This window comes from Mya arenaria, chromosome 4 (assembly GCF_026914265.1).
Source record: "Mya arenaria isolate MELC-2E11 chromosome 4, ASM2691426v1".
NCBI lineage: Eukaryota > Metazoa > Mollusca > Bivalvia > Myida > Myidae > Mya > Mya arenaria.
Window position 1 is genome coordinate 14,437,159 of NC_069125.1, and position 26,513 is coordinate 14,463,671.

Sequence of the window (26,513 nt, forward strand, 5' to 3'; positions counted from 1 at the left end):
AGAACAAAATGACGATGCATTCACATAAATTCATCCGCCGTAAAAAAGTAGATCCTGTTCCGGTTAGTTACGAATTAAAGTCAACTCCATAACAACACACTGACTCACACGCTAACTTATTGAAAGAGGACATTTTAGAAGGCGGTAGGCGCGCCGCGCTGTTTATGCGAAGCATCACTACGTGAGTTGCTAGCGCGGCGCGCCTACCGCATTCCAGAGCGATGATCTAACTAAATCCCAAGGTGAATTGAAGTGACAAGTGTTTATTGGTGAACTGAGTTCACACATGGCTTATTTATTTTCTTTTTTTATCTCTGTATAGCTTAAGACTATTCATAAAGGACGAAATCGCTATTTTTCGCTCATTTAAATCATGAATTATGTCACATTCCTGATATATAATATTCCTGACACATAATTCTTCACATTCCAGGTTTCGTTATAAAAAACATCAAACAAGTAGTTTTGCGAACGTATTATGGTCAATACTACAAATATTTAAAGGACAGACGTATTCCGTCAGGTACTGTACGGTTACGCAGTTGTTAAATTTTCTTTCTCTTTTTATTTAGCAAAGGAGTTAACATGACATTGTTACAAAGTTTTAAAGTTTATTTGCAGAATCGACATTAGATATTCCTTTTACCTATTCCAACATGGTCTCAGTAAGAATAGGTTTCATAACAAAATATAAGAGTACATGAGTGGCTACAATTGAGAATTAAGCCGTAGTGTTCACGAATATAATGGAGCAGATGTGTTCATAATCAGCAAGAAAAAATATGTTGTTTTTTATCCCAGCAACAACAGTTTCATTACAGAATATAAGATTACATGAGTTGCTACAATGGAGAATCAAGCCGTAGTATTCATGAATATAATGGAGCAGTTATGTTCAAATCCGATAAGAATCTGCATTTTATAAGATATTCTTTAAATTCTTCAACAAACATGCTGTGCGCGGAATGCTATTATTCAAACCTTGAAATCCGTATAGGTTTTGGCTGCTGTGATAAGTGCATTAGGTGCTGAAAGACGAAAAAACTTATATATAGAAAAGAATCTCGGTTCATGAATTGTACTCCTTCATTTTGTCAATATCAAGACACCCTTTCCGACTTCCAGGACCTAGCAACGCCGTTCTCAGCATAAAAGGTATCGATTGAAAGGTTTAGTTAACTCAAATCCCGTGCACATCCGGTTTAAAGAAAAAACTATCCCTCATGTACTTATTGTTTTCCTCGGAATTGAGCGAACCTGCTCCTTTATAGTCTTGAATAATACGGCTCATGCGTCCTGAGGTACGTTGAGACGACCAATTGACCGACAGGCGTCAGTGCTCATTTTAGGTGATGCTGATCTTCCGTTGAACAGCAACCAGGGCCAACAGAAGGAACACTAAGGGCCATGACGCGCTAGATCCCTGCGCTTTAGAGCAGACCGAACCAGAGAATGTTATTGGCTGCTGTACACCTTTCACCCAGAAATTCATCTGAGTTTGGACAACTGTGCACCTGAAATGTATAATGTGTATTTCATGAAAATTATGTCGATTTGGAATGCTTGGTGGCCCCATATTTGTGGATTTTATTTGAAACGGTTTTATGTGTAAGCAATAAATATGTAAAAAATATACCGAAACTTATATTTTAAACAAGCTCTTTCACCGTTTCCGTCAAATTTAAAATCTGCGTCAAGTGTTAGTCAGATTTAGCAAAAACACAAGACAATCAACATTTGGCGCAACATAAACTTACACAATATTGACTGTAGAACTGTTGCCACTAGCTGTCCATGTGAACACCGCCGATGTTTTGTTACTGCCTTCTGAATGGGTAATGGCCCCCTTAAAATATGTACATTTGAGCAATTCAAAAGATTAATGTTTGCGAACTCCCTTTTTGCAAATACACTGTAATAAAATCATTGATAAAGCGGCTTCGGCAGTTAAAATATACTATTTATTAATATATTTTCTTTTCTTTATTAATATATATTTATATACAATTTGACGGTTTTATATGTTCCAAATGTTCTCTTTTTTCTGTGATGTTTTGTTTTGTTCATGCTTTTTCATGAACTGTTTGTGAAATATTGTTTCGTAATTGAAGAAAACAATTTATAATGCGATCCTAAGGAGAGTACTAAACGTTTTATTAATTTACTATATTTATCATATACAAATAATACATTGATACCGATGTAAGAAGGACTCGTCAGTCGTATTTCAAACTCATTTTCATATCGTAAAGTAATAAATTATCAGTCTCAAATTGTTTGATATTAAAACAGGTCATGTTCTATATATTTATATAAACCAAATATTTAACTTTCAAACAGTTGTAAATCTATAATGACGTCTCTATGTTTCACTACAATCTCGATTGTCAAAAATAAAGCAAGGACCTAAAACGCCATTCAACAACACATTCAAACATTTCATTTTTCATCAAACGCCATGTAATCAATAATTATTTATCATTATTATTATTATTATTATTATTATTATTATTATTATTATTATTATTATTATTTGTAGAGATAGAACTTGACGTTCATATTGTAATATTTACACCCCAACTTCCATTCATTAAATGAACTGCCTTTCGGCAATTGCGGTTATCATCCGATAAACGCAATATCTTCGGATATGTTCGGATCGCAATTCATCGCATAAAAATATACATGAACAATTTTGATTTTGTTATTGTTTGTTATGTGTCAGCAGGTCACGTATCATATAAATCAAAATTTTAGAAAGTGTAAATTTATGATATGTTAGATTTATTGTAGCAAAAAGTATTTCAATTTTACATTTAAAAAGTGTTTTTAAGTGGTTGATGTTTTCCCGCGTTATTGTGACGTCATTTGATAAAATGTTTCCGTTTACAGTCGGGTCGTTCTATTTACAGAATTGGGCTCGTCTAAGTATGCGTGGAGTCCTTCGGGCCCGATACAGTTTGACCAACCCAATTGCGTTCATTTCCCGATAATGACATCAGCCCCGCAATTTATTCCTTAATTGTATGGATAAAATTTGACTTTCATACACGCAGGGAGATATGACGACCTTGTTTACTTCAATTTTGCGCTCCGATTGGATTAGCGCGACGTCATTTAACCAATGAAATACGATGTTGCAGAAATCAGCTATTCTCGTTTATAAAAAAACGTTTGTTGTCGGTTACACTACTTTAAGAACAAATACTCAAATGCAGAAGATACTGCTAGTTTTTAATCGCAATGAATATTTTTTGCTACTGTAAATACAAGTGGGCAAGCGAGCAAATGACGAAGAAGCGCTAGCATGCTTCATGGAATTTGCTCGCGTGTCCTTCTGCGTTCATACAGCATAAACGCAAGAAACAATGCGACTAATCCTGAAATATTTTCATAATACGCAATTGGTTTTCTGTACGATAAAATTTGCGGTCTTTTTTCAGGAACCGCTCACTTTTTGTGACTCGGTTCACGCACATGTAAATACGATAATTTTCTTTGCTTTGTTGTTATTAAAGTATGCAATTTTAAGCTGAACAAAATAAAGTAATGAAGAGGAGAAAATGTAAATATAAGGATTGATTCTTTTTTTCATACATTCATGCAGGTTGAACTATTGGTCGCGATTTTAATTATACTGCATGGACGCAAGAATAAATTCTGAATTATTACGCTAAGAAGAAGAAGAAGAAGAAGAAGAAGAAGAAGAAGAAGAAGAAGAAGAAGAAGAAGAAGAAGAAGAAGAAGAAGAAGAAGAAGAAGAAGAAGAAGAAGAAGAAGAAGAAGAAGAAGAAGAAAAAGGAGGAGAAGAAGAAGAAAGTATATTCAAGGGAATTCAACACACAATATATATTTGAAATAGGCCAACATGACCCGTGATAACATTCATAGAATAAAATGGGTTACATATACAACAAGCGAACACTCAAACTATAAACTAGTATACTAACAACATTCAAAAAAAACTAAAATATCCCCAACCCTCCACCTATCCTTCCAAATGTTTCACTCAAAAACCTGTTTGATGTTTTGAAGTGCATTATCTATTTATTGTCTGTGCAAAAATTGAGATACATCCAACAATAAATGAAGAAGCCAAAATCAATCAAAATTTATGTTTTTTACCAAAAAAAAATAGGTGAGACTCTGCATCTTTAGGTAGTCCACCACAATGGCCGTCAACGAGCCTGTTGACGATTTTCTTTTACTATGGCAGACTCGTGACGTATCCCGATATTTGTAAATCTGGGACAAATCTGACTGGTTGTGTAAATGCATAAAATGGTGTTCGTGACCCAGAATATATTTATGCGAAAATAGCGACTCTAATGACAAATTCAATCCAGTTTAGATCACTGTCTAGTATATATTGAACAATTTTGTCACAAATATTCAAATATCGATGCATAATATTATTTCGCCCGGTGTTAAATGGTAGAGAGTTGTAGCGTTACAGGGATACATAATAAATGTCAAAATAATAAAAAAAAGTATCCCTGATCGCTCATTAATGTAGCTTCATCTTTAGAGTACAATGTGAAGAAGGGTATAAGATGAACAAGTTACCCAGGTTTCAAACTGGTAGATTTGATAGTTTTCATATAAGTGACCTAAACACAAAGCTTTACCAACGCCGCCGCCGACGACGACGACAATCAAGTGACGACAATAGCTAGTCATTGTTTTTCAAAGACCAGACGAGTTAAAAATAGTTTCTTCTGTGTTTTATGTTTGGTATTTTATTTTGTTATGTTTTCAAGATAATAAAATCAATTTCTGCAAATGGAGTTTTTTGGTTGTTTTTCATGACAACTTTTTTACGTTCAATATCAATATGTATTTGCAAGTACTTTTCACAATTACAAAAGTTTGTATCTCTTTCCGACATTTTGAACAGAAGCACTAGAAACTTACATCGCCGCAGTTTGAGGTAGCAGAGAGGCCGCCACTGGCCGCAAGAGTACCCACGGTGGAGTACGTGTTTACATCCGGTCTGGCCTGACACAGGAATCCCTTGAAAGCATCACTGCTAGCCACCAGCGTCACTGTGAACGCACACATTTATTAGGACAAGCTAGGTGTAACCATATCAAATATATTTGAAAATTAATCAAACTGCGAGTTCAAAGAAATGCCTTATGAAGTGGATTTTTAAAGGGGAACTGAATAATAATTTATTGTAGTTAAGTGTATCCCTAGCTTCTACTGTGTATCAGATGATACTGAGGGGCAGTAGGCGGATCTTTAAACATCCGCGAGAGTTGAAATTCTGAATGATTAAGTCTAGTACTAAATGAGTGCCTATCTGTAATTTCATTGGCTTTAGATGTAGGTTGTATTCCAATTCCTATTCTAACTAGTTTTGACGTATTCATCGTATAAACTGTTCAAACGTGTTGTGTAGCTCATAGTACGTCGACTATGCATTTACTGTCCTTAGAACAAAACCAAAAAAAAAAAAAACAGTCTAAATGTCTTAATGATGAAGAAGGGCTCGTGCGCTTCATTCACTCCACCCCTTTCTTAATCATTAAGAATTTACTTCATGTCATCTAACTGCTAGTATTAAGTATGGACAATATTTTGTCAATTCTTCATATGTTCACTAATTGTTTATAAATAAGATAACCTACCAGTAATGACGTCATTACAGTCGTAAGTGTTCGTTGAAACTGTCAGCGTGTACGGAATGGGTGCTGATGACGTAGTGGTTCCGTGATTTGGCGTCATCGAATCGCACGCGCCAGAGGGCGCTCCCGCTGAATATCCGGTCACGACACTCGGCATTGCGAGGACAATAAAACAGGTAATAGTAATTTTCATCTTTTAAAATTAAGTTCAAACTTTTGAAAAAAAACCTGTAATATTCTTTAACTGAATACACTGTCTGCCACAATGAATATGGCGGTCAACACTTCGATTCAAACAAAGGATTTAATCAGCATGGTTTCAAATTAATAACAAGGTTGTATTTATGTGACCAATAAATAACCTCTGTAAAACTCTTCAAACCATTTTACATCGCAGTAGAAGACTATATGAACAATTTCACACAAAGGATGATTTTTAAGAGCTTATGAAAGAAACTTGAAGAATGTTCACATAATCACACAGTTGATACTAATTTTTGTATAAAAAAGGAAGCAAGATGCCAATTATCTAAGTCGGCGTAGCGTCGAGAAGCGCAGGTGTTGGGGATCTCACTAGCGGCTCCAGGGAAGTAGGGTCATCCGCCCCCCCCCCTCCCCCTCCCCCTCCCATTTAGAACGTCAAAGTTTACTTTTGATGTCAATTTCGAAGAAAAAAGTAATAAAATACGCTCAAAATGCAGCATTTTGGACTAGAAATTGTTACATTTTTTCAAGCACGAACATTCCCGAACCCCATCCCATGCCATCACTTAAAACTATTTCGGGTGTGAGGGGCGAATGGGAAACGGTCGTGGCTGAGATATGCTCCACTTTTATATCAATTTCTTGAACCGCCCCTTGATCAGCTTTTAATGTTGAAATGTCCATTAACTAATTATTTCATTCCGAACCTGATTGTAGCTTAAGTAATTGAACATGAGGTATTAAAATCAATGATAACGATATGATAATTATTTCGAAGGTAACTTGTGCAATCAAATCATTCCGTTCTCTTATAACCTTTTACCATTTATTTTAAAAATTATATGGCATAAACTATTCGCATGGGAGTTTCAGGTTACTCCATCATTTTTTTTTAACAATTTGAAGTCGGGAATGGTGCATTTTAAGCGTATTTAATAACTTTTATTCTCCCATATTAAAGAAAAAACTTAGGCGATATGAGAGGGGGCACGCGCTGGGTGCGCCCCCTCTAAATTCGCTTATGGTATTTACAAACAAACAAAAGTACAAACAATAAACATAAACCTCTAAGAAATTATTCAAAATGCCAACATTTAATTGACAAAACAAAAGTACAGAAGTACACCCATGTAACATTATTTTTCGAGTAAAAGGCGTAACACTCATGATTATATACTTCTTCCATGGCCGAGAATGTAAATTAGGTTCATCCCGACCCGAGCGTAGGGTATTTTGCGGAAACGAGGTTTACCGAGTTTCTGCAAAACACCCTGCGCGAGCGTTGGGATAAACCTATCTTTCACGAGCGGCTATGGTAGATGCCTTTTCTCCCACCTCAGTTAAACAAAATTAAGTAAAAGTGTTTTTCTTTGATGAAACTCTTTTGTGCGTAGTGAAAATAGATGTATATGGATATGTGATAATTCCTGGTTGGCATGTATATGCGCGGAGTGATTCAAATTATGTTAATAGTCATATCGGTCTTTAAATGGTTCTGAGGTTTCTTGAAAGGTGCGTGAAAACTTTTTTATGGTGACATTTGAACCGAGAAATAATTAATTAGCATCCTTAATATTGCCACAAGACAAGGCTTCTATGATGCTTCAGAAAACAGTCTTCAACAAGGAAGGTAATTACAATGTGATGACCATTAAAAAGGAGTTCCATACGGGTACTTGTTTTTATCTTTGCCCGTGGGAAAGATTATAAGTATCTTCCATGGCCGAGAGTGTAAGATAGGTTCATTCCGACCCGGGCGTAGGGTGTTTTGCGGAAACGAGGTTTACCGAGTTTCCGCAAAACACCCTGCGCGAGGGTCGGGATGAACCTATCTTACACGAGCGGCTATGGTAGATGCTTTTTCTCCCACCTCAGTTAAACAAAATTAAGTAAAAATGTATTTGTTGCTTGAACTCTTTTGTGCTTAGTGAAAATAATTGCGTATGGATATGCGATAGCACGTGGTTGTCATGGATATGCGCGCAATGATCCAGTTAATGTTAATAGTCAAATCGGTCTTTTTAAATAGTTCTAAGGAGAATGAAGCATAATTTCTTAAATGGTGCTTGAAAACTGTTTTATGGTGACATTTGAAGCGAGAAATAATTAATTAGCGTTCTAAGTATTACCATAAGACAACATTTCCTTAATGCTATTGACGACAGTTTTCAACAAGGGAGGTAATTACAATGTTGTGACCATTAAAAAATGGAGTTCCATACGGGCAGTTTATCTTCGCCCGTGGGCAAGATAAGAATATCTAGCATGGTTAAATTATTGGATCTACTTATCTGAGGTGGGAGAAAAGAATTTCTAGCATTGTTAAATTTTCGGATCTACTTATCTGAGGTGGGAGAAAAAAAATATAAGGGAATATATCTTAAAATTTTGACAACTTATAAATGCATAAACAAACATCAATAAACCAGTATAAACTATGCAACATTAGATAGGTTAAAACAGTTATAAACCAGATTAATTTTGTGATTTTTTTAATTCCGCAAGAAGAATTAAAATAATATTTTTGAATTCATACCATTAGGAATGACTGTGCCAAGAATGTGCATCCATTTACTCTCCTTTAATAATCGTTTCCAATTGTTCTCAATTTTATCAATTGGCATAAAAGAAAAATCATTGATACTGTGGTCAGGAGCATTAAAATGTTCAGACACATTTGTATATGAATCTGGAAAATGCTTTATATCAAACTTATGACTGTTCATTCTCTGACTACATTTTTGTTGTGTCTGACCAACATATTGCTTTTTACATTTTTTTGCAATTGATAACATATATAACACCTGTAGAAGAACAGGACAATTCATGATTTATCTTAAATTCTTTGCAAAAATATGTATTTAAAACTTGCCGTTTTCAAAAATAGTACAACAATGTGAACATCTGGGTCACTAACGGGTTCGTTACTAAATGTAATAGATCCAGATAAATCATGAATTGTCCTGTTCTTCTACAGGTGTTATATATGTTATAAATTGCAAAAAATGTAAAAAGCAATATGTTGGTCAGACACAACAAAAATGTAGTCAGAGAATGAACAGTCATAAGTTTGATATAAAGCATTTTCCAGATTCATATACAAATGTGTCTGAACATTTTAATGCTCCTGACCACAGTATCAATGATTTTTCTTTTATGCCAATTGATAAAATTGAGAACAATTAGAAACGATTATTAAAGGAGAGTAAATGGATGCACATTCTTGGCACAGTCATTCCTAATGGTATGAATTCAAAAATATTATTTTAATTCTAATCTTGCAGAATTAAAAAAAAAACAAAATTAATCTGGTTTATAACTGTTTTAACCTATTTAATGTTGCATAGTTTATACTGGTTTATTGATGTTTGTTTATGCATTTATATTGCATTTTACCAGTATAATTGTATCTCTTTAGATCCTATAAGACATTATTTTGCGCAAAAATGTATGCTATATTTTGACGTTATCAACGTTGACGTCATTTGATGTTGACGTCATTTCCTGTTCATTATATACATACAACCTGCAGTGCGTTCAGTAAAGATGTTTGCGGCGAACGTTCGCTGTTTGGTTTCCCGCTTAACGTGTATGCGTAGCGTTGCAACAGGGATACAAAACAAAACGTTTGCGAGCGTTTTGTAAACGCTCGCCTGACTGAACGCACTGCTGATGAAGGCCGAATGGCCGAAACGTTGTTTCATAAATAAATAATTTGTGTTGAAGTTGGACTTCTTTAATTATCACCACACCGACAACTTATAAAGAAACAATTCCTGCAAGTATTAATTGACGTGTACTGTTACCCCATTAATTGGTCTGTTCACGGAGTTAAAGACATTTGTGATCGTAAGAGACGGTAACTCAAACATTTTATACTGATTATAATCTGTGCTGAAAACAATTCCAACGAGCAACGAGCAACTGTGTCACTTTATGAAGAAAACGCGCTGTCAAAATTAAAAGGTATAGTAGTTCACTTAGAAAAACGCAATATTGTTATCAATTTTATTTTATCAGATACAACTATTGTTCTAATAATCTATTAGTGACTAAATACACTTCCGGCCCCAATTTCTCGAAACTTCTTAAGCTTAACAGGCTTAAGTCGCTTATTTCAATTAGCCAAAATACATACTTTAATTGAATTTTGATAAATGAAAAATGGTTGAATGTAATTAGCATATAGATAATTCCTATCTTAAGTATAAAAACTCTCAAAGAAGTAAATATTATACAAATTATTTAAAAACAAAAATAGTGAGTTTAGCTTAATCCTGTTAAAAGGGACTTAAGAAGTTTCGAGAAATTGGGGCCCGTCTATTATCTTTCATACAATTACAAATATATTGGTGTCCAAGGAGATGTTGCTATTTCATTCAACAAGGTTGAATTTCTTTTTGAAAGTCCATAAGGCTTCCTACGAAAGACCGGTGGTGACATTTCCATATTTCATGATTTCTCCTGCATGATATTCACGAAATCGTGAAATCGTAAAGTTGTGAAGTCGGAAGCGTGAAATCGTAAGCTCGCGTAATCGTGAATTCGTGAAGTTAATATCGCGAAATTGTGAAGTTATAATTGCGAATTCGTGAAGTTAAAATCGCGAAATTGTGAAGTTAAAATCGCGAAATTGTGAAGATATAATCACGAATTCGTGAAGTTGAAATCGCGTAATTGTGAAGTTATAATTGCGAATTAGTGAAGTTAAAATCGCGTAATTGTGAAGTTATAACGAAAATTCGTTAAGTTGAAAGCGTGAAATCGTGAATTCGTAAAGATACAGTCGTGAATTCGTGAAGTTGAAAACGCAAGTTCGTGAAGGCGTGCTTTCATGATAAAGTGAAATCGTGAAGTCAAAATCATGAAGGAGAAATCATGACTTTCGTAGCTTCCTGACATCAGTTCTCGTGTTAAGCGACAGTGAGCTTCCATTGAAGAGCAACAAGGATGGAGAGAACGAGCACTAAGAACCCGGAACCTCTTGACCCCATCGCCTTCGAGCATGTCCCAGTAGTACCAGAAAATGTTATTGGTTGCCGAACGCCTTTAACCCAGAAGGTCGTTTTCGCCTTGACCACCGTGCAACTGTAAGGTAAAACAAACACGTGTTTTCAGGGTGAGGAATCACGTGACTTAAAGGGGTTCTTACATGGGTCACCACGGGTCACAATCGATGTAAACAAACAATTATGTGACGTTAATTCCTAATATGGCCATGTACAATAGTTTGAGACACCAGTAAACTCGTGAAATAAAACTGATTAAATGTGTATTTTCGATTTTTTGAATGGTTTTGTTAGTACCATGTCATGCATTATAAAAGAACACATACAAAATAACTTGTTATTCAGTTCATTCAAATCGTGGTTTTTATGAAGAAATAAACGGATTGTCAGCTTTTGGCAATCCTAAGAAAAACACACACATACAACAATAACCACAACAACAACATCTACAACAACAACAACAACAACTGATTATTTCAATTCATTTGACAACATCATGGGAATAAATAATAAATTGGAAACGTCGGGTAAGCATTTAAAGCATGGTATGTATTAACATGGATATGAACGATGGAATATAAGTATTATTGACTAGTAATGTTAACCGGGTTTATATTTGAATTTTTGAGAGGCGGGCTTGTTCCTGAAATTTTCATTGTATTATTGAAGTATTCAAACTGACATCTTCATGTTTAGTTAACTTGGTATTTTTGAGATGAGTTGTATTTTGTATCATACACAGTCGAGCTCCGTTGGCACTAACTTCCAGGGATTGGCGAAAATACTTCGAGCGTCAGGAAGTTCGAGCCAAATGAGAATGCTTACATTCTGTAGAAAGAAATCGGTCCTTTATATCCAGTTCGAGCCAACCAGGAAATCGAGCCAAGCGGGTTCGAGAAAACAGGGTTCGACTGAATAATTAAGACTTGTAAGAATTGCACAATACAACTCACGTTGATGTTGAAACATCATTAACATTTCCTGATAGCTTATAGTACTCGGTAATTTGAAGAGATTTACTTCATATAAGGTCAGAAGTGTGACGGAAGGTTTTTGTCAAAAATTTTGATTGGCCGGCGTTTTACGCGTGCTACAGTCCTGTCTCGGATCTGTCAAGTTTTCTGTGGTTGCGAGCATTCGCTAGACATTCTTTGGTGGGCGAACTTCACAAACAGAACGGTACACAGATAAACGCAAACCGCAGCCATCAACAACCATTCGGCGATCGAACAGTATGGGCTTGGTTGACGGTTCGACATTTGAATACTACTATTTCAAGTACACGAATAGTCGGGTGATATTGTGAAAAAAATGTGCACATTGGTTAAAATATTTGAAACTTGGTACACTTGAAGAAACTATGAATATGATTGAAAAAAGCCCAATAATTTAATTATTATAATTAATTTTATCATTCCATTTTGATAGCATATGAGTCTCAAAGAAAGTCCTAATAGATAAATAAACTTAAAAAGAAGAAAAGGACATTGAAAAGATTGGGTATTTTTCCTACCCTGACCTTAAAATGACCATTACATGTGCCTTGAAGTGGTCAATGTTGTAAGTATATTTGAAGTACAATTTTGATTTTGATTTTGAAATGCGCAGTTGTGTATGTCAGTATGAAACAGCTATATCATCTATTCATTACAATATGTTGCGGTTTACTGCTTTATGTGCAAATTTGCACCTGGGGTATCTTTGGACGCGTTTATATGATAATTGATACCATAGATTTTGTATAATAATATGCCATTAGTTTGTTTTGAAAAGAACATTAGAGATGATGATGAAGCTAATATTATTCACGTACGATATCAATATCTGTATTTAATACAACTCTTATTCACTAAGCGATATTATATTGCAGTATTTTAAGATCAATAAAAAATCAAATCCTGTTCGAAAACATTTAAACTGCACGTATTCACGTAAGAATAAAAAATGTGTTTCAAGTTGATAACTTCCAATATATCAGCTGATATAGGAGTGTGATAGCTTTTATAATTTAACGTATTTGAAATTTTAGGTTTCCATTTTGATAGCATATATGCGTCTCAAGGAAAGTCGTAATAGACACTTGTTAAAAAGAAGAAAAGGATATCGAAAAACTGGGGTTTATTTCATACTCTGACCTTGAAATGACCATTACATGTGCATTGAAGTGGTCAATGCTGTAGGTAATTTTAAGTACAGTTTTAGAGAAGTTATATCTATGTGAATATTCATCATTATCTAAGTAACGAAAATTGCCATATTTAAACATTAATTGTAGTTATTCAGAAAAGTGCGCCAGATTGCTTGCGAACGTAACGTCATTTCGGAAATGACGCCGTTGAAATTATGTCCCATTCCTGTGCGCGCTGACGTTTGATTTGGAAGTGAGTGTGCTAAAATTGCAAAACAGTGAAAATGTTAGAATGTCATTTCACTGTTTGAAACAGTAAAACAGTGAAATATCATTTTTACTTCACTAATAAATCTCCATCCATCACCAGAAAGCATATTATAAAACACTTATTTATTTATCTATTTATTTATGACTGTTCCTGTTTATTATATTGAGGGCGATGGCGGCCATCTTGGATTTTGGCGGCCATCTTGGACAATACAGAATCTAGAGCTATCTTATTGAATACATGCTTAAATAATGCAGAGGAAGTCCTAGAAATATAATCTCCGACGTTTGTACATGGTTCGTGCAGCACTCTGCAACTAGTCGTTAAACTAATCGACAACTAGTCGCCAAACGAAATTTTGCTGACTGCTTTGACTATCGGTTGAACGACCGGTTGCATGCAGAGTGCTGTACTAACCGTTTTCGATCGTTGAAGAGTACATTAGACAGATGGCGTGAAAATCAGCAACTGGTCAACACTCAACCATTGCTTACAAACCGCTCGAATATGAGCAACAAGAAGTTGCCGATAAGTTGTTGATGTTCATACAGTACTCGGTAATATATCTTTAAAGTCGTTTTCACTTATGATAGCTTTTGATACTGTTTTTGGTGTTGCATGAAAAACAAATATAATGAACAGTAGTTGTTCAGTAAAACAGAACGATAGTTGGTCGCTAGTTGAGTGGTTGTTGTTGTTGTTGTTGTTGTTGTTGTTGTCATTTTTCAGCAAACACTTGGCGAATGGTCGTCAACCAAAAGCTAATAGTGTCCCTGCAGGTTTTTTTGTTTTTAAATAAACAATCGAAACCCTTTTACTCGATATCCGAGGGACCGACCAAGGTACTTCGAGCCTCGCGAGTATCGAGCCAAGCGGGTATGCTTACAAAGAGAAAACAAAAACAATCATCTCGAGCCAACGAGGTAATCGAGCCAAACGATATCGAGCCAACGCGTTGGCTGCCGATTAGTTGTCGACAAACAGCTTTTGATGCAGCAGTGACCGACGTCAATTTTAGCAGTAAACGGTTGGTACAACTTCTACCAACCAATGTGAGCCCATTGGTTGTCGAATGTCAGCGAATGGTCGTGGCAATCTGCATCAATCTGTTGCCTAGATTCGCGCGAGCTTTCGGTTATCAGTCCGCATAGTTTGATAATTTTCGTAAGATGCTACTGACCAGGCTAATTCTCACAAACCCGGTCAGAAACTAATCGAAAATTATTTTTTGGGGACGGTCTTTATTGGTTTTGTTGGTCATCTTTATTTAGGCAATATATCGGAACACCTCGGCTTTCCATCGATAACAGTCTCGAATGTAAATGGCTGGTTACAATGTCAGAGTTCTTTACATTTAACTACGCTGCAAGTAGATCGCGTAGTAATTTCAATTTAGCAGTTTAGCCTAATTAATCTTGATTATTTATGCTATAATACACTACACTGTGAATCAATTTGAACGTATCAATATAACCTTATAAGTTAAAACACTACATTTGATTAATATTATTATATTATTTTTACGAACTACTTTTATTGTTGCACCTGCATATCCGCGGTTGTTTTAGATTGAAAATGGCCGAGGTGCTCCGACTGAAATTAGGGTTGTCTAACATCGGCGATTTTATTAGGCTATTATGCATTATTGATCCAATTGTCAATAATTCTATCCACGTTGGCGCGGCAACATTTCGGGCAAAATTTACTTACACAATATTGACTGTTGGATTATCTCCGCTTGCAGTCCACGTAAACACCGCCGATATTTTGTCGCTGCTTTCCGAATGCGTGATTGCTCCCTATAATAGAATAAATACATTTCTGAGAAGCATTTATCTTCGTGATTATTTGATCCAAAGGCATCTTGTGGATTATTTACAAAGTATTACATAATCAAAGTATTCATGTTCTCTTTCTAATGGTATGTGGTGTGTTCATACATTGTTTATGAATATGCAATCGCAAAATTACAATTGTAACGCATTTATGTATTATTTTTCTTTTTAGAAAATTGTTTTCGTTGTAATTACACGTATATTGATTCTGACATTTATACCTTTAAAATGTTTTTAAAATGATGATTCATAAAATCTATTTTGGAATTGTTTCATTGCTTAAATATCTTGTAACGATAATATGTTCACTTGTTGAGATTTTTATGACGAGACTATAAAGTGAAATCTCGAAAGCACTTCAGATACGAAATTGGCTCCCTGGACAAATATGTGGTTTTAACGACATCAACGATTGTATTTGTTATTGTTATTAACACACGCATTTATAATATATACCATTAACTAGCTTAACAGCTTTATATTTTGCTTATTATTCACAATATTGCTATATAGGTTATTCTCCATATTATATTTCTAAGCTATACTTGAATTGTTATTGATGATGGCTACCTTGTAACGATTATCACATGCATGAATATTTTGTTTATTTGTACTCGTATTTATTTGTTTGACGAGATGCTTAATTGAATAAGTCGAAAAAAACCTCTGTTCTGTTCTGTAATAAACACAATATCACTGTTACATACATCGCCGCAGTTGGTGGTAGCAGCCAGGGCCCCACTTGCCGCCAGCTTGCCGACGGTTGAGGACCTGTTGACATCGGGTCGTGCCTGGCACAGGAAGCCCTTGAACGTATCACCGCTGGTTGCATTCGCTAACGTCACTGTATTAAACCGTGAACACAGGGCAGGGCATAAATTGCTTGTAATTTAACATATACAGTCGAAATTCTCTATGTCGAACTCTGTTTTTTCTATGTTCCGGTTATGTCGAACTTTGTTTCGATTATTTTTGGTTTAGTTAGACATGTTTTGTATGTCGGTTATACCGAATACTGGTTATCTCGAGATCTCAACCACTCCGACAAAGCGAGTTTTGACTGTTCATTTATTTTAATTCATTTATTTGATAAAGGCCACTGGCCCCAAAACAATTATTATGTACAAATAACACAACTAAGACAATAACAGGTGGATGTTGAACACAAGTTGCATGTCAAAATTATTTGACATAGAATATAATTATGAAGTGATAAATGTGCATATAGTACCATGACAAAGGAGATAAACCTGTTACATATTTATGAATTATAAGTATCTTCCATGGCCGAAAGAAAGGTTCATTCCGACCCGAGCGTAGGGTGTTTTGCGGAAGCGAGGTTTACCGAGTTTCCGCAAAACACCCTGCCCGAGAGTCGGGATGAACCTATCTTACACGGGCGGCTATGTTAAATACTTTTTCTCCCACCTCAGTAAAATAAGTAAAAAAGTATTTTTTTGCTGGAACTCCTTTGTGCTTAGTGAAAATAATTGCGTATGGATGTGCGATAATTCGTGGTTGTCATGGATATGCGCGCAGTGATTCAGATTATGGTAATAGTCAAATCGGTCTTTAAATAGTTCTAAGGAGAGTGAAGCATTATTTCCTGAAAGGTGCGTGAAAACCGTTTTATGGTGACATTTGAAGCGAGAAATAATCAATTAGCGTTCTAAACATTGCCACAAGACAAGGTTTCCATGATGCAACAGACGACAGTCTTCAACAAGGGAGGTAATTACAATGTGATGACCATTAAAAATGTGTTTCAAATGGGCATTTTATCTTCGCCCGTGGGCAAGATAAGAATTGCTAGCATGGTTAAATTATTGGATCTACTTATCTAAGTAGGGAGAAAACAATATCTCAGTATGGTGTTTTTCAACACAAAATGGTTGATTATTATTTACAATTTCTTCCCGCAATTTTAAAGCACAGAAGATGAACATATCTAAGTTATTAACAGTGCTATCAGTTGAGGTCTTCAGTAAGAAATGAAATGCATGCATGTTCGGATCAATGCAATACTTGCTGAGGAGATAATTGATCCTTAGATCATTAAAAGTAGTGCTGCATTTCATTATGAAATTGTAGTCAGTTTCAATGTGTATTTGAAAAGTATGGAGCATGTCTATAATCACATAAATCAGAACTAGATATGCATAAACACTGACAAAATATGTGATTTGAATAAGACCAAAACCACCCGGAATAAATTTTCGTTCAAAAAGAAGCGGTAGCACATTACAATTTCAAGATATGGCCTATATCAAATGTTTTGTCAATGGTTATGCATTTATAGTTCTGACTTATCTGTCAAGGTATATTTAAGATGATTAAAGGTTTTTGATAAGTATAATTATGACCCTTAATCTCCAACCTTTCATCAAACCAATTTGTTTTGGCTGGCTGTAAATAAAGGAATCAATATCGAATGAACGGTTAGCGCAGTGGTCAGCGAGGTTGTCCGGTTTACGTAGTGGTTAGCGCACGCGCTTATCGACAATGTGACCCGGGTTCGATTCACGGCCTGGGCGCACAAGACAACACTCTCGCGTAACATCGTGCCAACGAGAATGACTTTGCTCAAGTTATCATAACTTTCTTCACAAACGTTGTAAAATATACAATGTTAAAACTAATTAACTCAACTGTCAACTGTATGCATTTGTTTGATATTTTTATTCAGCTTTTAACATATCAGTATCAATAATATGTGAGTTTGGTTTTTGGTCACCAAACCGGACAAGTGGGTTTTCTCCGAGTACTCCGCCCCAGCCCAACAACACTCGCGTAATATCGTGCCAACGAGAGTGATTTATATAATGTTGTAATAAACTGTTTCACAACCGTTGAAAAATGAATATGTTTAAACTAAACTTATTAATATATATATGGATATATCGATATTGATCGATGTTATGAAATAATACAGTATGCATTAATGGATAACACAATATTGTGTGAACGCTATTTTCATATCGCTTGTGGGCAATGCAATAGAATTGATTAATTCATGTTCAAAACCATTTAGATATAAACAATTCATACTTTTCCTGTATTGATTTATACTTGAACAGCTTTACTCGAAAGGAGAAACACTTTACGTTTGTTATCTATGTACGTATACACTGTACATAATTAGTCATGGTTTGAATATGCACTTTTACTCCCAAATAAGATTTACCACAATTAATACAAATGTTTTGATATACAAAAAAGGATGAATTAGTTTCGAAAACAATGGTTCTTATAAAGGATATAGAGTTTAATTTGAAATAAAGATTCAGTAAACACATTATTTCATCTACCTTATGAGACCATAGTAGATCACAATAAATCTTTTTAGCACTCACCAGTCATTTAATATTTGTGCGTGTTCAGCTTTTTAATACACGGTTACAGTATTGTTATCAGTAATTAATAGTTTCCATAAAAGCATAATTTAGTAAGTAGTTAAAGATTTTTCACTCAAATTTATGTTTGTAATACATGTGTATGTACTGTTTTTTTAATAAGAGTGTAACTTAAAGTGTGTACAGGGTGTTTCATAATATCTGTCCTTATAAGAAATTGTCATAGTATTGCCAATTTATATGATAATCCAACTATATAAGCATCATTTTTAAGCTATTAAGTTATAAGTGTTCATCAATGTAAAAGTACGGGAAAATGGCAACGTCATGACGTCATCAATGACGTCATTTCCTGTGGGCTTTTTAGCATAATGGCCGACCAAAGATCAGTGTTGTGAAGTTGTAAAACTATACTACGAAAGTAGATCACTTAAAACTGTTGTGAAAACGATGAAAAAAAAAACACTCCGACCTCGGACAGTTAAATACTAAACAGATACAGAGAATTGTAAAGCGATTTGAAGAATCCGGTTTTGTAGAAGATATGCGACATGCACATCCTGGACGCCCGCGATCAACGAGGAATGAAGAAAATATTGTACAAGTGAAAACTGCTATAGGTGAAACACCACAAAGATCAGTACGAAGAATACTTGGAAATATTTCTAACTCTACTATAGTGCTACAAGTGTCTTCAGAATGTTGAAATACGATATGAAACTTGTGCCTTATAAGATTTCCATAATGCAGCATTTGAAACCAACTAATATCGCAAGTCGGCGGTCGTTTGCCAGATGGATGAATTCTCGTTGTGATATCGTTGATAAACTGTGGTTTTCCGATGAAGCCCATTTATATCTGAATGCCCAGGATGAATTATAGATATTGGAGTACTGAGAAACCTGACTTTTACATTGAGAAACCATTGCATGCGGAAAAGGTTACCGCTTGGGCCGCCTTAAAGCTGCACTCTCACATATTTACCATTTTTACAACTTTTTTATTTTTTGTCTTGAAAAGAGCAATTGTTTGCGTAAATATCTGCAAACCAATGATAATACTGCTGACAAAAGATCAGATAGCAGAATTTTATATTTCCGTCGAAAATTAATGTTTTATGGCTTAAACCGTTACTAACGGTTTAAGAAATAGGCATAAAACATCAATTTTTGAACTATATAAAAATCTGCATTCTAATTTTTTGTCAACAGTCTTATATAACTGCCTTCCATGGATTTTCGCAAAAATTGGCTCGTTCCAAGACAAAAGATAAAAACATTGTCAAAACGTTCAATCTGTGAGAGTGCAGCTTTAAGTAAAGACGGTATTGTCAGCCCTTTCTTTTTCGAAAATGATGGGGGTAATGCTGAGACTATAAATAAGGATCGCTACCTGAATGTTCTGAAAAAGAAATTCATTCCAGCATTGAAGAGAAGAGGTGTGAATATAGACGATACATGGTTTCAGCAAGATGGGGCGACTCCACACACAGCAGGTGCAGTAATTGATTGGCTTTCAAAATCATTTGGATGAAATTTTATTTCTTTTCGAACTCCCCAGGAATAGCCACCACACTCGCCTGATTTGAATCCCTTAGACTTTTTCTTGTGGGGTTATTTGAAAGATAGAGTGTATAACCCTACCCATGCAAATACTGATGAACTGAAAAGTGCAATCAGTAGGGAGATTCGCGAAATTGACAGAGAAACGTGCAGTAATGTAATCAGCAACTTTAAAAAAAGACTTGACGTCATAATTTCCCAAAACGGACATCACGTGGAACACATTTTATAACATTTCTACCTGTAAATATTGACTATAATACATTCATATCGTATATTAAATGAAAATTTATTATATATACTATATAAAATACGTTTTCTTATTGGTTTTTATATTGATGTGGGTAGGATATACAACGGTATAGAATAAGGACAGATATAATGAAACACCCTGTACTACTAAATACGGAAATTAACACTCTGCGTACGTATAAACATGTACATAATGAGTCATCACGTCGATCACATTATACTTTAAGGCAGCCAACAGACGCTTATTTAATCCTAATAAGATACAAATAAGTGGAACGCTTCTTTTATATATTATAATAGTATATATTTCCAGTTAAAAGGTAATAAAGGGGACCACAAGCCGGTTGAAGGCTATAAATGGCATTTTTTTCAATCTGAGGTAGTGTAGACTAGTGTAGTGTAGATTAAGAAGAACTCGTTCGCTACGCTCACTCCGCCCATTCTTTATCATTACGAATTCACTTCATGTCATCTAACTACATCGTTATACATACTCAACGAAACACTAACAATTTTAATATAACGTACCCGTTATGACGTCACCGCAATTGTAGGTGGTCGAGGAAACTGTCAGCGTGTATGGAACGGGTGGGACCGATGCTGGTGCTCCGTGATTTGGCGTCATCGATTCGCACGCGCCTGAGGGCGCCCCCGATGGATATCCGGTCACAATATCTGGCATTGCCAGAATAATAACACAAAGTACAGCGATTTTCATCATCATCATCATGTTTTCCATTTGAAACATTCAAACGTATAATAGTGTGCAAAAGTGGTTTAATGCTCCGTCCTGACTATTTCATTATCGACTGGTTGTATTCACATCGCGTTTAACTACCTGGTTTCATTAACAATGTGGGTTTGAATTACCGTGGTTTTATATGTTCACGCATATTAAATGAACCGACATCGGTTTTTTCATCGCATTGCTGTCTTAACATAAGAAGTATGGAATATTAAGTTGTATGACAGGGAATACTTGCTTTGATGCTTTAATCGCAAAATAGCAAACAATTAGCGGGATAGTTTTTTTAAAGATTTAATACTATAATAATTGATTGTGCCGTGGCTGTTGCGAAGTGCTGTGCCGATAATTTGTTGATGTCTTTGTTTCTTGTTTGTGATTTTGTGTTCTATGTCTTTGGCGTTTGCCCAGTGCCACTAAACCGGGTTTCTGTTTAAACTTTTTGCTACTGAGCTTGTTTCTGTAGCTTTTTGCATAAATATTGTTGTTGCTGAAATCTTTAACTTGTTTGCTTTTAAGTTGGTTTTGACTCCTAAAAACCTTACATACATATTACGTTTTAATTTGCTTATTTGCAAAGTTTGATTAAGGCAATGAACTAGCCCATACGCTCACTTAATCCTGTTTTCGACGACTATCGCCAGATCTGATCTAAACGGACTTGGTGTAGTTTTACATTTGTACTTCGTTTACGGCAGGTTTCAATAACATGTTCATTGGGCTGAAAAATAGTTTGGTTAGGGTTACATAGGTTCAAAAACAGGTAGGGAAGGTAGGCTTTTTATTTATTATTATTATGTATTAGGCCTTATGTAAGAACGTACCTGTCATCTTCTAAAAATGGTGTTAAAGCTGCACTCTCACAGATTGAACGATTTGACAACTTTTTTTATTTTTTGTCTTGGAACGAGTCATTTTTTTGCGAAAATCCATGTAAATCAGTGATACAAGACTGCTTACCAAAACTAGATCGTAGATTTTTATATTTAAGTTCAAAAATTGATGTTTTATGCACTTTTCTTAAACCGTTAGTAACGGTTTAAGCCATACAACATTAATTTTCGAAATATGAAAATCTGTGATTTTTATTATCCATCTTATATCATTGGCTTGCAGATATTTACGCAAAAATGTGCCCTTTTTCAAAGACAAAAAGTAAAAAAGTTGTAAAAATGGTTATCTGTGAGAGTGCAGCTTTAAAGTAATATTCACAATAAAGCTTGAAACGTTAAAAACTACATTTTTTTACCAACTGACTATAAAAACGGTAGGGTCGGCGCCTATTTCGAAGATAGGGTCGGGTAACCCGAAACAAATGTATTTTTTAGGCCATGTATATATAATTATATTTCAAATTGTTTAAACGTAATGAATAGAAGTATTGAATATCAGCCAATATCAGCAAAGTTTAAAATATATTAAATATATAAAGTACGTGATTCGCTTATCATTTATTGATAAATTGTACTTTTGTGTGTGTCGTTGCGTGTCAGTTCGGTCTTCTACGGTGTGCCCTTTAAAGGGACTCGCTCATGGTTTTGGACCAAAAATTCCTTTTCCCGGTAATTCATCTGAAAACACTTATTTTTTTTCATTATTTTACTCTATGATATCAAAATTCCAGGAAGAAAATACAATTGTAGCATAAAAACGTAATTTGGTTTAAGTTGGGTTCGAACCCACGCCGATAAAGTCAAGAAAAAAATAGACAACAGCAGGCTAGTCCACACGGCCACTGGGACTTTTGCCAAAGTTGATCCGTTAAAGAAAACTTGATAAGGTCACGTGATGATGTCAATCAACAAATCACGCAACACCACAGTCGGAATTAATTTTCAATCGCGGTATAAACGCTAATGAAAATAGTGGTCGTCAAAGAATATTTGAGCAAAAATCAACATTTGCTGAAAGGTTCCAGCTTTTGGTATTTTGTTTTGTTTTAACACTCCTTATGATTTGACACACTTTATTTCGTTATTGAAAAAAGTGCATTTTTCAAACCTATAGCGAGTTACTTTAAAGGGACTCACTCATGGTTTGTAATGCACTTTTTTATTATTTTCTACACGGCCTCTAAACGCCAGCTCCACCACTTTACAGTGGTGCAAAGAAAAAGAGCTGTCGACACTTCCGTGGTTGAGCTGTGATTCCTCCGTTTGAATTGGATGATTTCACTTTTGTGGGTAGATAATTCAGCATGTATTATCGGCGAAGGAAACCGTGTTCGTTTAGTAACTATCTTTTTTCCAATGCTGCAAGGGAGGAATCTTTTTTTCTGAGATGGCAAGGGAGTGCTTGTTTATTTAGGTGAATGACTGTAAAATATTTTTTCTTGCACATTTTGAGCTACTGAGTGATTTTTTTTCTCGACATGAATAGCCCCGCCTCCTTTTCCCTTTAAAGACACAAATTGAAAATATGTAAACACAATCGTTAGATTTTTGCCTTTAAATACCTGGAAATACAGAATTGGAATTACGACGACCATTTGCTATCAAGTATTAATTTATTAGACACCAAATGAACCTTAAAGTCCGCGAAGCTGTGTGGTAGTAGGTCATACTTTAAAAGATCGAAAATGATATTAATTCAGTTAATTATTAATTTTCATGTTATGAAATTGCTACAGTTTTTTCACAATTCGTTTCCTACTTAATTACGATCCATGAGTACCACAACCTATTCATTGGCACCACAACGTTCAGAAAATTTAGCGTAGTGCAGCAAGTATAACAAATTAAGTTCTTAAATTTGTTACGCGGCAACCTTTTGTCAATAAAAAAAGCCACACACATGTAAAGAAAATGCTTAAACCTAAGGTACGAGAACAATTCTCACGAAAATCCAGATTTTTATGTTGTCAACACTAACGTCTAGCAATGCAAGTTCTAGACGATCAGATATTAAATTTTATTCAGAACTTTTACATTTAGAACAACACATGGCTATTCCTATGTGGAACTACATTCTCCAAATTTTTAAATTTACTCGTATAAACCTCTAAAAATGAAAAATAAGAAACCATACTAACTGTTTACATCCATATTCCACTCATTGGCACTATAACGGGAGACGCGTTGGAGCATTTTCAACACCTAACACAAAATGTTATGGCTCCAATGATTACCCGGCGTGTATTACGTTATTGGGTGACTGACTTCATCACGAGATGCTTTTAATGAATTGAATAAAAGTTAAAATATTCAATAGTGTTTTCAGATGCATTTCCGTAAAAATTAAATTTGGGGCAAAAATCGAGAGGGTTTAATATTTGGCTACTGGGATTGTCCCTGTTGTTTTCATTGTATTATTAAAAGGTTTAAAGCATTTGGTAAACCTGTGTTGTTTGTTGAAGTGTACGTCTCTTGTTTTAAGCTGCACTCTCACAGATTGACCGTTTTGACAACTCTTTTTTTAATTTCTGCCATGAAATAAGCTTATTTTTGCGTGAATGTTAGGAAACCAGTGAAAAGTATTAAGGTTTTAAAATTGCGTCTTAAAACAGAACCGTCGTAGTTGTATAGATTGCTCATGGGCTTTCCACTGTAGTTGATATTGTATTAATAATATATTATTTTACATAATTTTAATCATAAGTCATTGTACTGTCCCAAAATTCAAACGACATGTAACACAGTCAAGCTTTCACACTGAGTTCAGTTTCGAATGTTTAAGCTGCACGCGCACAGATTTATCATTTTTACAACTTTTTTATTTTTTGTCTTGAAATGACCAAATTTTTGCGTAAATATCTGCAAACCAGTGATAAACGACTGCTGACAAAAGATTAGATCGCAGATTTCCCTTTTTCCGTTCGAAAATTTCTGTTTTATGGCTAAACGCTAAACATATTTTTTTAACTTAACCATCTCTGTGCCAAGGGCCTTTTTTGGGCCTATTTTGGTTGAGCCATTGAAGTTGCAAAAACCATATAGACGGCAACAATTACCAAGAAAATCGTCAGTGTATATTTATAAGTTATTTATCGTCCGTTACGTCATATCCGCCCTGTCGAACCGATTCAAGACGTAACCAAAAACGTGATTTTGTTTCCCGCGTTTTTGTCATAACTGTTTTGGGTCTTGCTTTAAAGTACCTTTAATCATATTATATTTAGTACATGTTATACTACATATCAATATAAATATATACTGTTCGATGTCATTTCAGGCACTTCCACCATGGCTGCTCCCTGGTTCCGTTGTTTTTCGCCGGAGAATGTTGAAACATTGCCATTGCATGAAGAAACAGGACCTGGTCATTTAACTAGGGAAGAAGAGACACCTTGATTTTTTTAGTCTTCTCTTTACAGCAGAGTTGATTCGAGAAGTAACACTCCAGACGAACAAGTAATGCACCAGTCATTTGTAACCACGGCCCCCAGGTCCAGGGAATAGCCGGGACTTTGACTTTCGGTCTAGCTAACCCCGGATAAAATCCCCGCCCTGCGGAGACGAACTGATGGTTAAACCCCGGCCAAATGCCCTCGCACCCCAGAGACTCTATATAAGGCCCAATCTCGGCTTAATTTGCGCTAAAACAAAACAACCGCGGTCACCCGACCCTGCGGGGCCACCTGGAAAGTAAAAACACGGCCCTTTTCCCCGGCTATCCCCGGTATACCCCCGGACCTGGGGGGGGGCGTGGTTACAATTGACTGGTGCATAAGTGACCATATACAACAATACCCTTTGATCAGTTTGATCAGGTAAACCTAAACAGAACCAGGGCAATGTAAACAGTTAATTATCTAATCAATACAATTGAATGATAAAACATCCAATCAATACAGAAGCTTAATTAATTATTTGTGTTGATTGAGATGTTATGAGTGCCGTTGTTGTCGTTGCAAATGCTGCTGTTGTTGATGTTCATGATGATTTGAATTTCAGGTACACTGGTCAGTAATAAGGGCGGTAATGATAAGGCGCATCTCACGTGTTCGGTCCTGGGTTCCTGCTACATATACTGAGATGAAGGCCTTTCTTGCGATTGTGCTAAACATGTGCATGATTAAAAAATCGAGCATTGTAAGCTACTTGTCAAAGAGGCACTCATATTTTCGCAACTGTTATGTCAAGAAAAAAAAAATTCAAAACATTTTGGGATTTTTCCACGTGGAAGAAAATGACAGGATTCCGACCAGAGATAGCCCTAATTATAGGTAATGTTGAAATATTTCTATTATGAAATATGAAACACTTTTAATTGCTATATAAAACATGAATAGCAGAGGTACTAAATTCATTATTGTACTGTCAGTTAAAACAATATTTGATCACGATTGCAAAGAAAAAAGCAAAGTTACCATTGTTTCCTTGTTGTATTGTTTATCAAGACATTGTTGGCATTTATATACTCTAATGAGAACTATACAAATCAGTCAGGTTGTCTAAGTTCAATGTATATTGCATGCCTATGTTCTTATAATGGAAGTAAAAGCCAAAAATGGTAAAAATATGCAACATCTGTCCCAGGGACCACAGTATATGCAAGGCAGGGCCCTGTTTTCGTGGCCGCATTC

At 35.3% G+C, this 26,513-nt stretch overlaps 2 protein-coding genes across 2 annotated transcripts; both read right to left on the reverse strand.

Annotated features, from left to right (window-relative positions):
- Window positions 1-590: 590 nt before the first annotated feature.
- Window positions 591-6,205, reverse strand: LOC128232770 (putative defense protein 3). The gene is made up of 4 exons (XM_052946501.1): window positions 5,634-6,205; window positions 4,915-5,045; window positions 1,758-1,846; window positions 591-1,514 (listed from the first exon to the last, which is right to left on the reverse strand). Exons 1-4 carry the CDS (start codon window positions 5,821-5,823, stop codon window positions 1,346-1,348), a joined length of 579 nt encoding a protein of 192 aa, XP_052802461.1. The 5' UTR covers window positions 5,824-6,205; the 3' UTR covers window positions 591-1,345.
- A 3,623-nt stretch (window positions 6,206-9,828) lies between these two features.
- LOC128232772 (putative defense protein 3) lies at window positions 9,829-21,090 on the reverse strand. Its single transcript, XM_052946502.1, has 4 exons — window positions 20,773-21,090; window positions 15,785-15,921; window positions 14,953-15,041; window positions 9,829-10,922 (listed from the first exon to the last, which is right to left on the reverse strand). The coding sequence occupies exons 1-4, from the start codon at window positions 20,990-20,992 to the stop codon at window positions 10,748-10,750; spliced, it is 621 nt and encodes a 206-aa protein (XP_052802462.1). The 5' UTR covers window positions 20,993-21,090; the 3' UTR covers window positions 9,829-10,747.
- Window positions 21,091-26,513: the final 5,423 nt, after the last annotated feature.

Coding starts and splice junctions, on each gene's coding strand:
- LOC128232772 (XM_052946502.1), bottom strand. CDS start 20,992: ATGTTTCAAATGGAAAACATGATGATGATGATGAAAATCGCTGTACTT. Junction 15,922..20,772: donor TTGCGGTGACGTCATAACGG/GTACGTTATATT, acceptor GGTTTAATACAG/TGACGTTAGCGAATGCAACC. Junction 10,923..14,952: donor AATCCAACAGTCAATATTGT/GTAAGTAAATTT, acceptor TTTACCTTACAG/TTGCACGGTGGTCAAGGCGA.
- LOC128232770 (XM_052946501.1), bottom strand. CDS start 5,823: ATGAAAATTACTATTACCTGTTTTATTGTCCTCGCAATGCCGAGTGTC. Junction 5,046..5,633: donor CTGTAATGACGTCATTACTG/GTAGGTTATCTT, acceptor GTGCGTTCACAG/TGACGCTGGTGGCTAGCAGT. Junction 1,515..1,757: donor AGTTCTACAGTCAATATTGT/GTAAGTTTATGT, acceptor TATACATTTCAG/GTGCACAGTTGTCCAAACTC.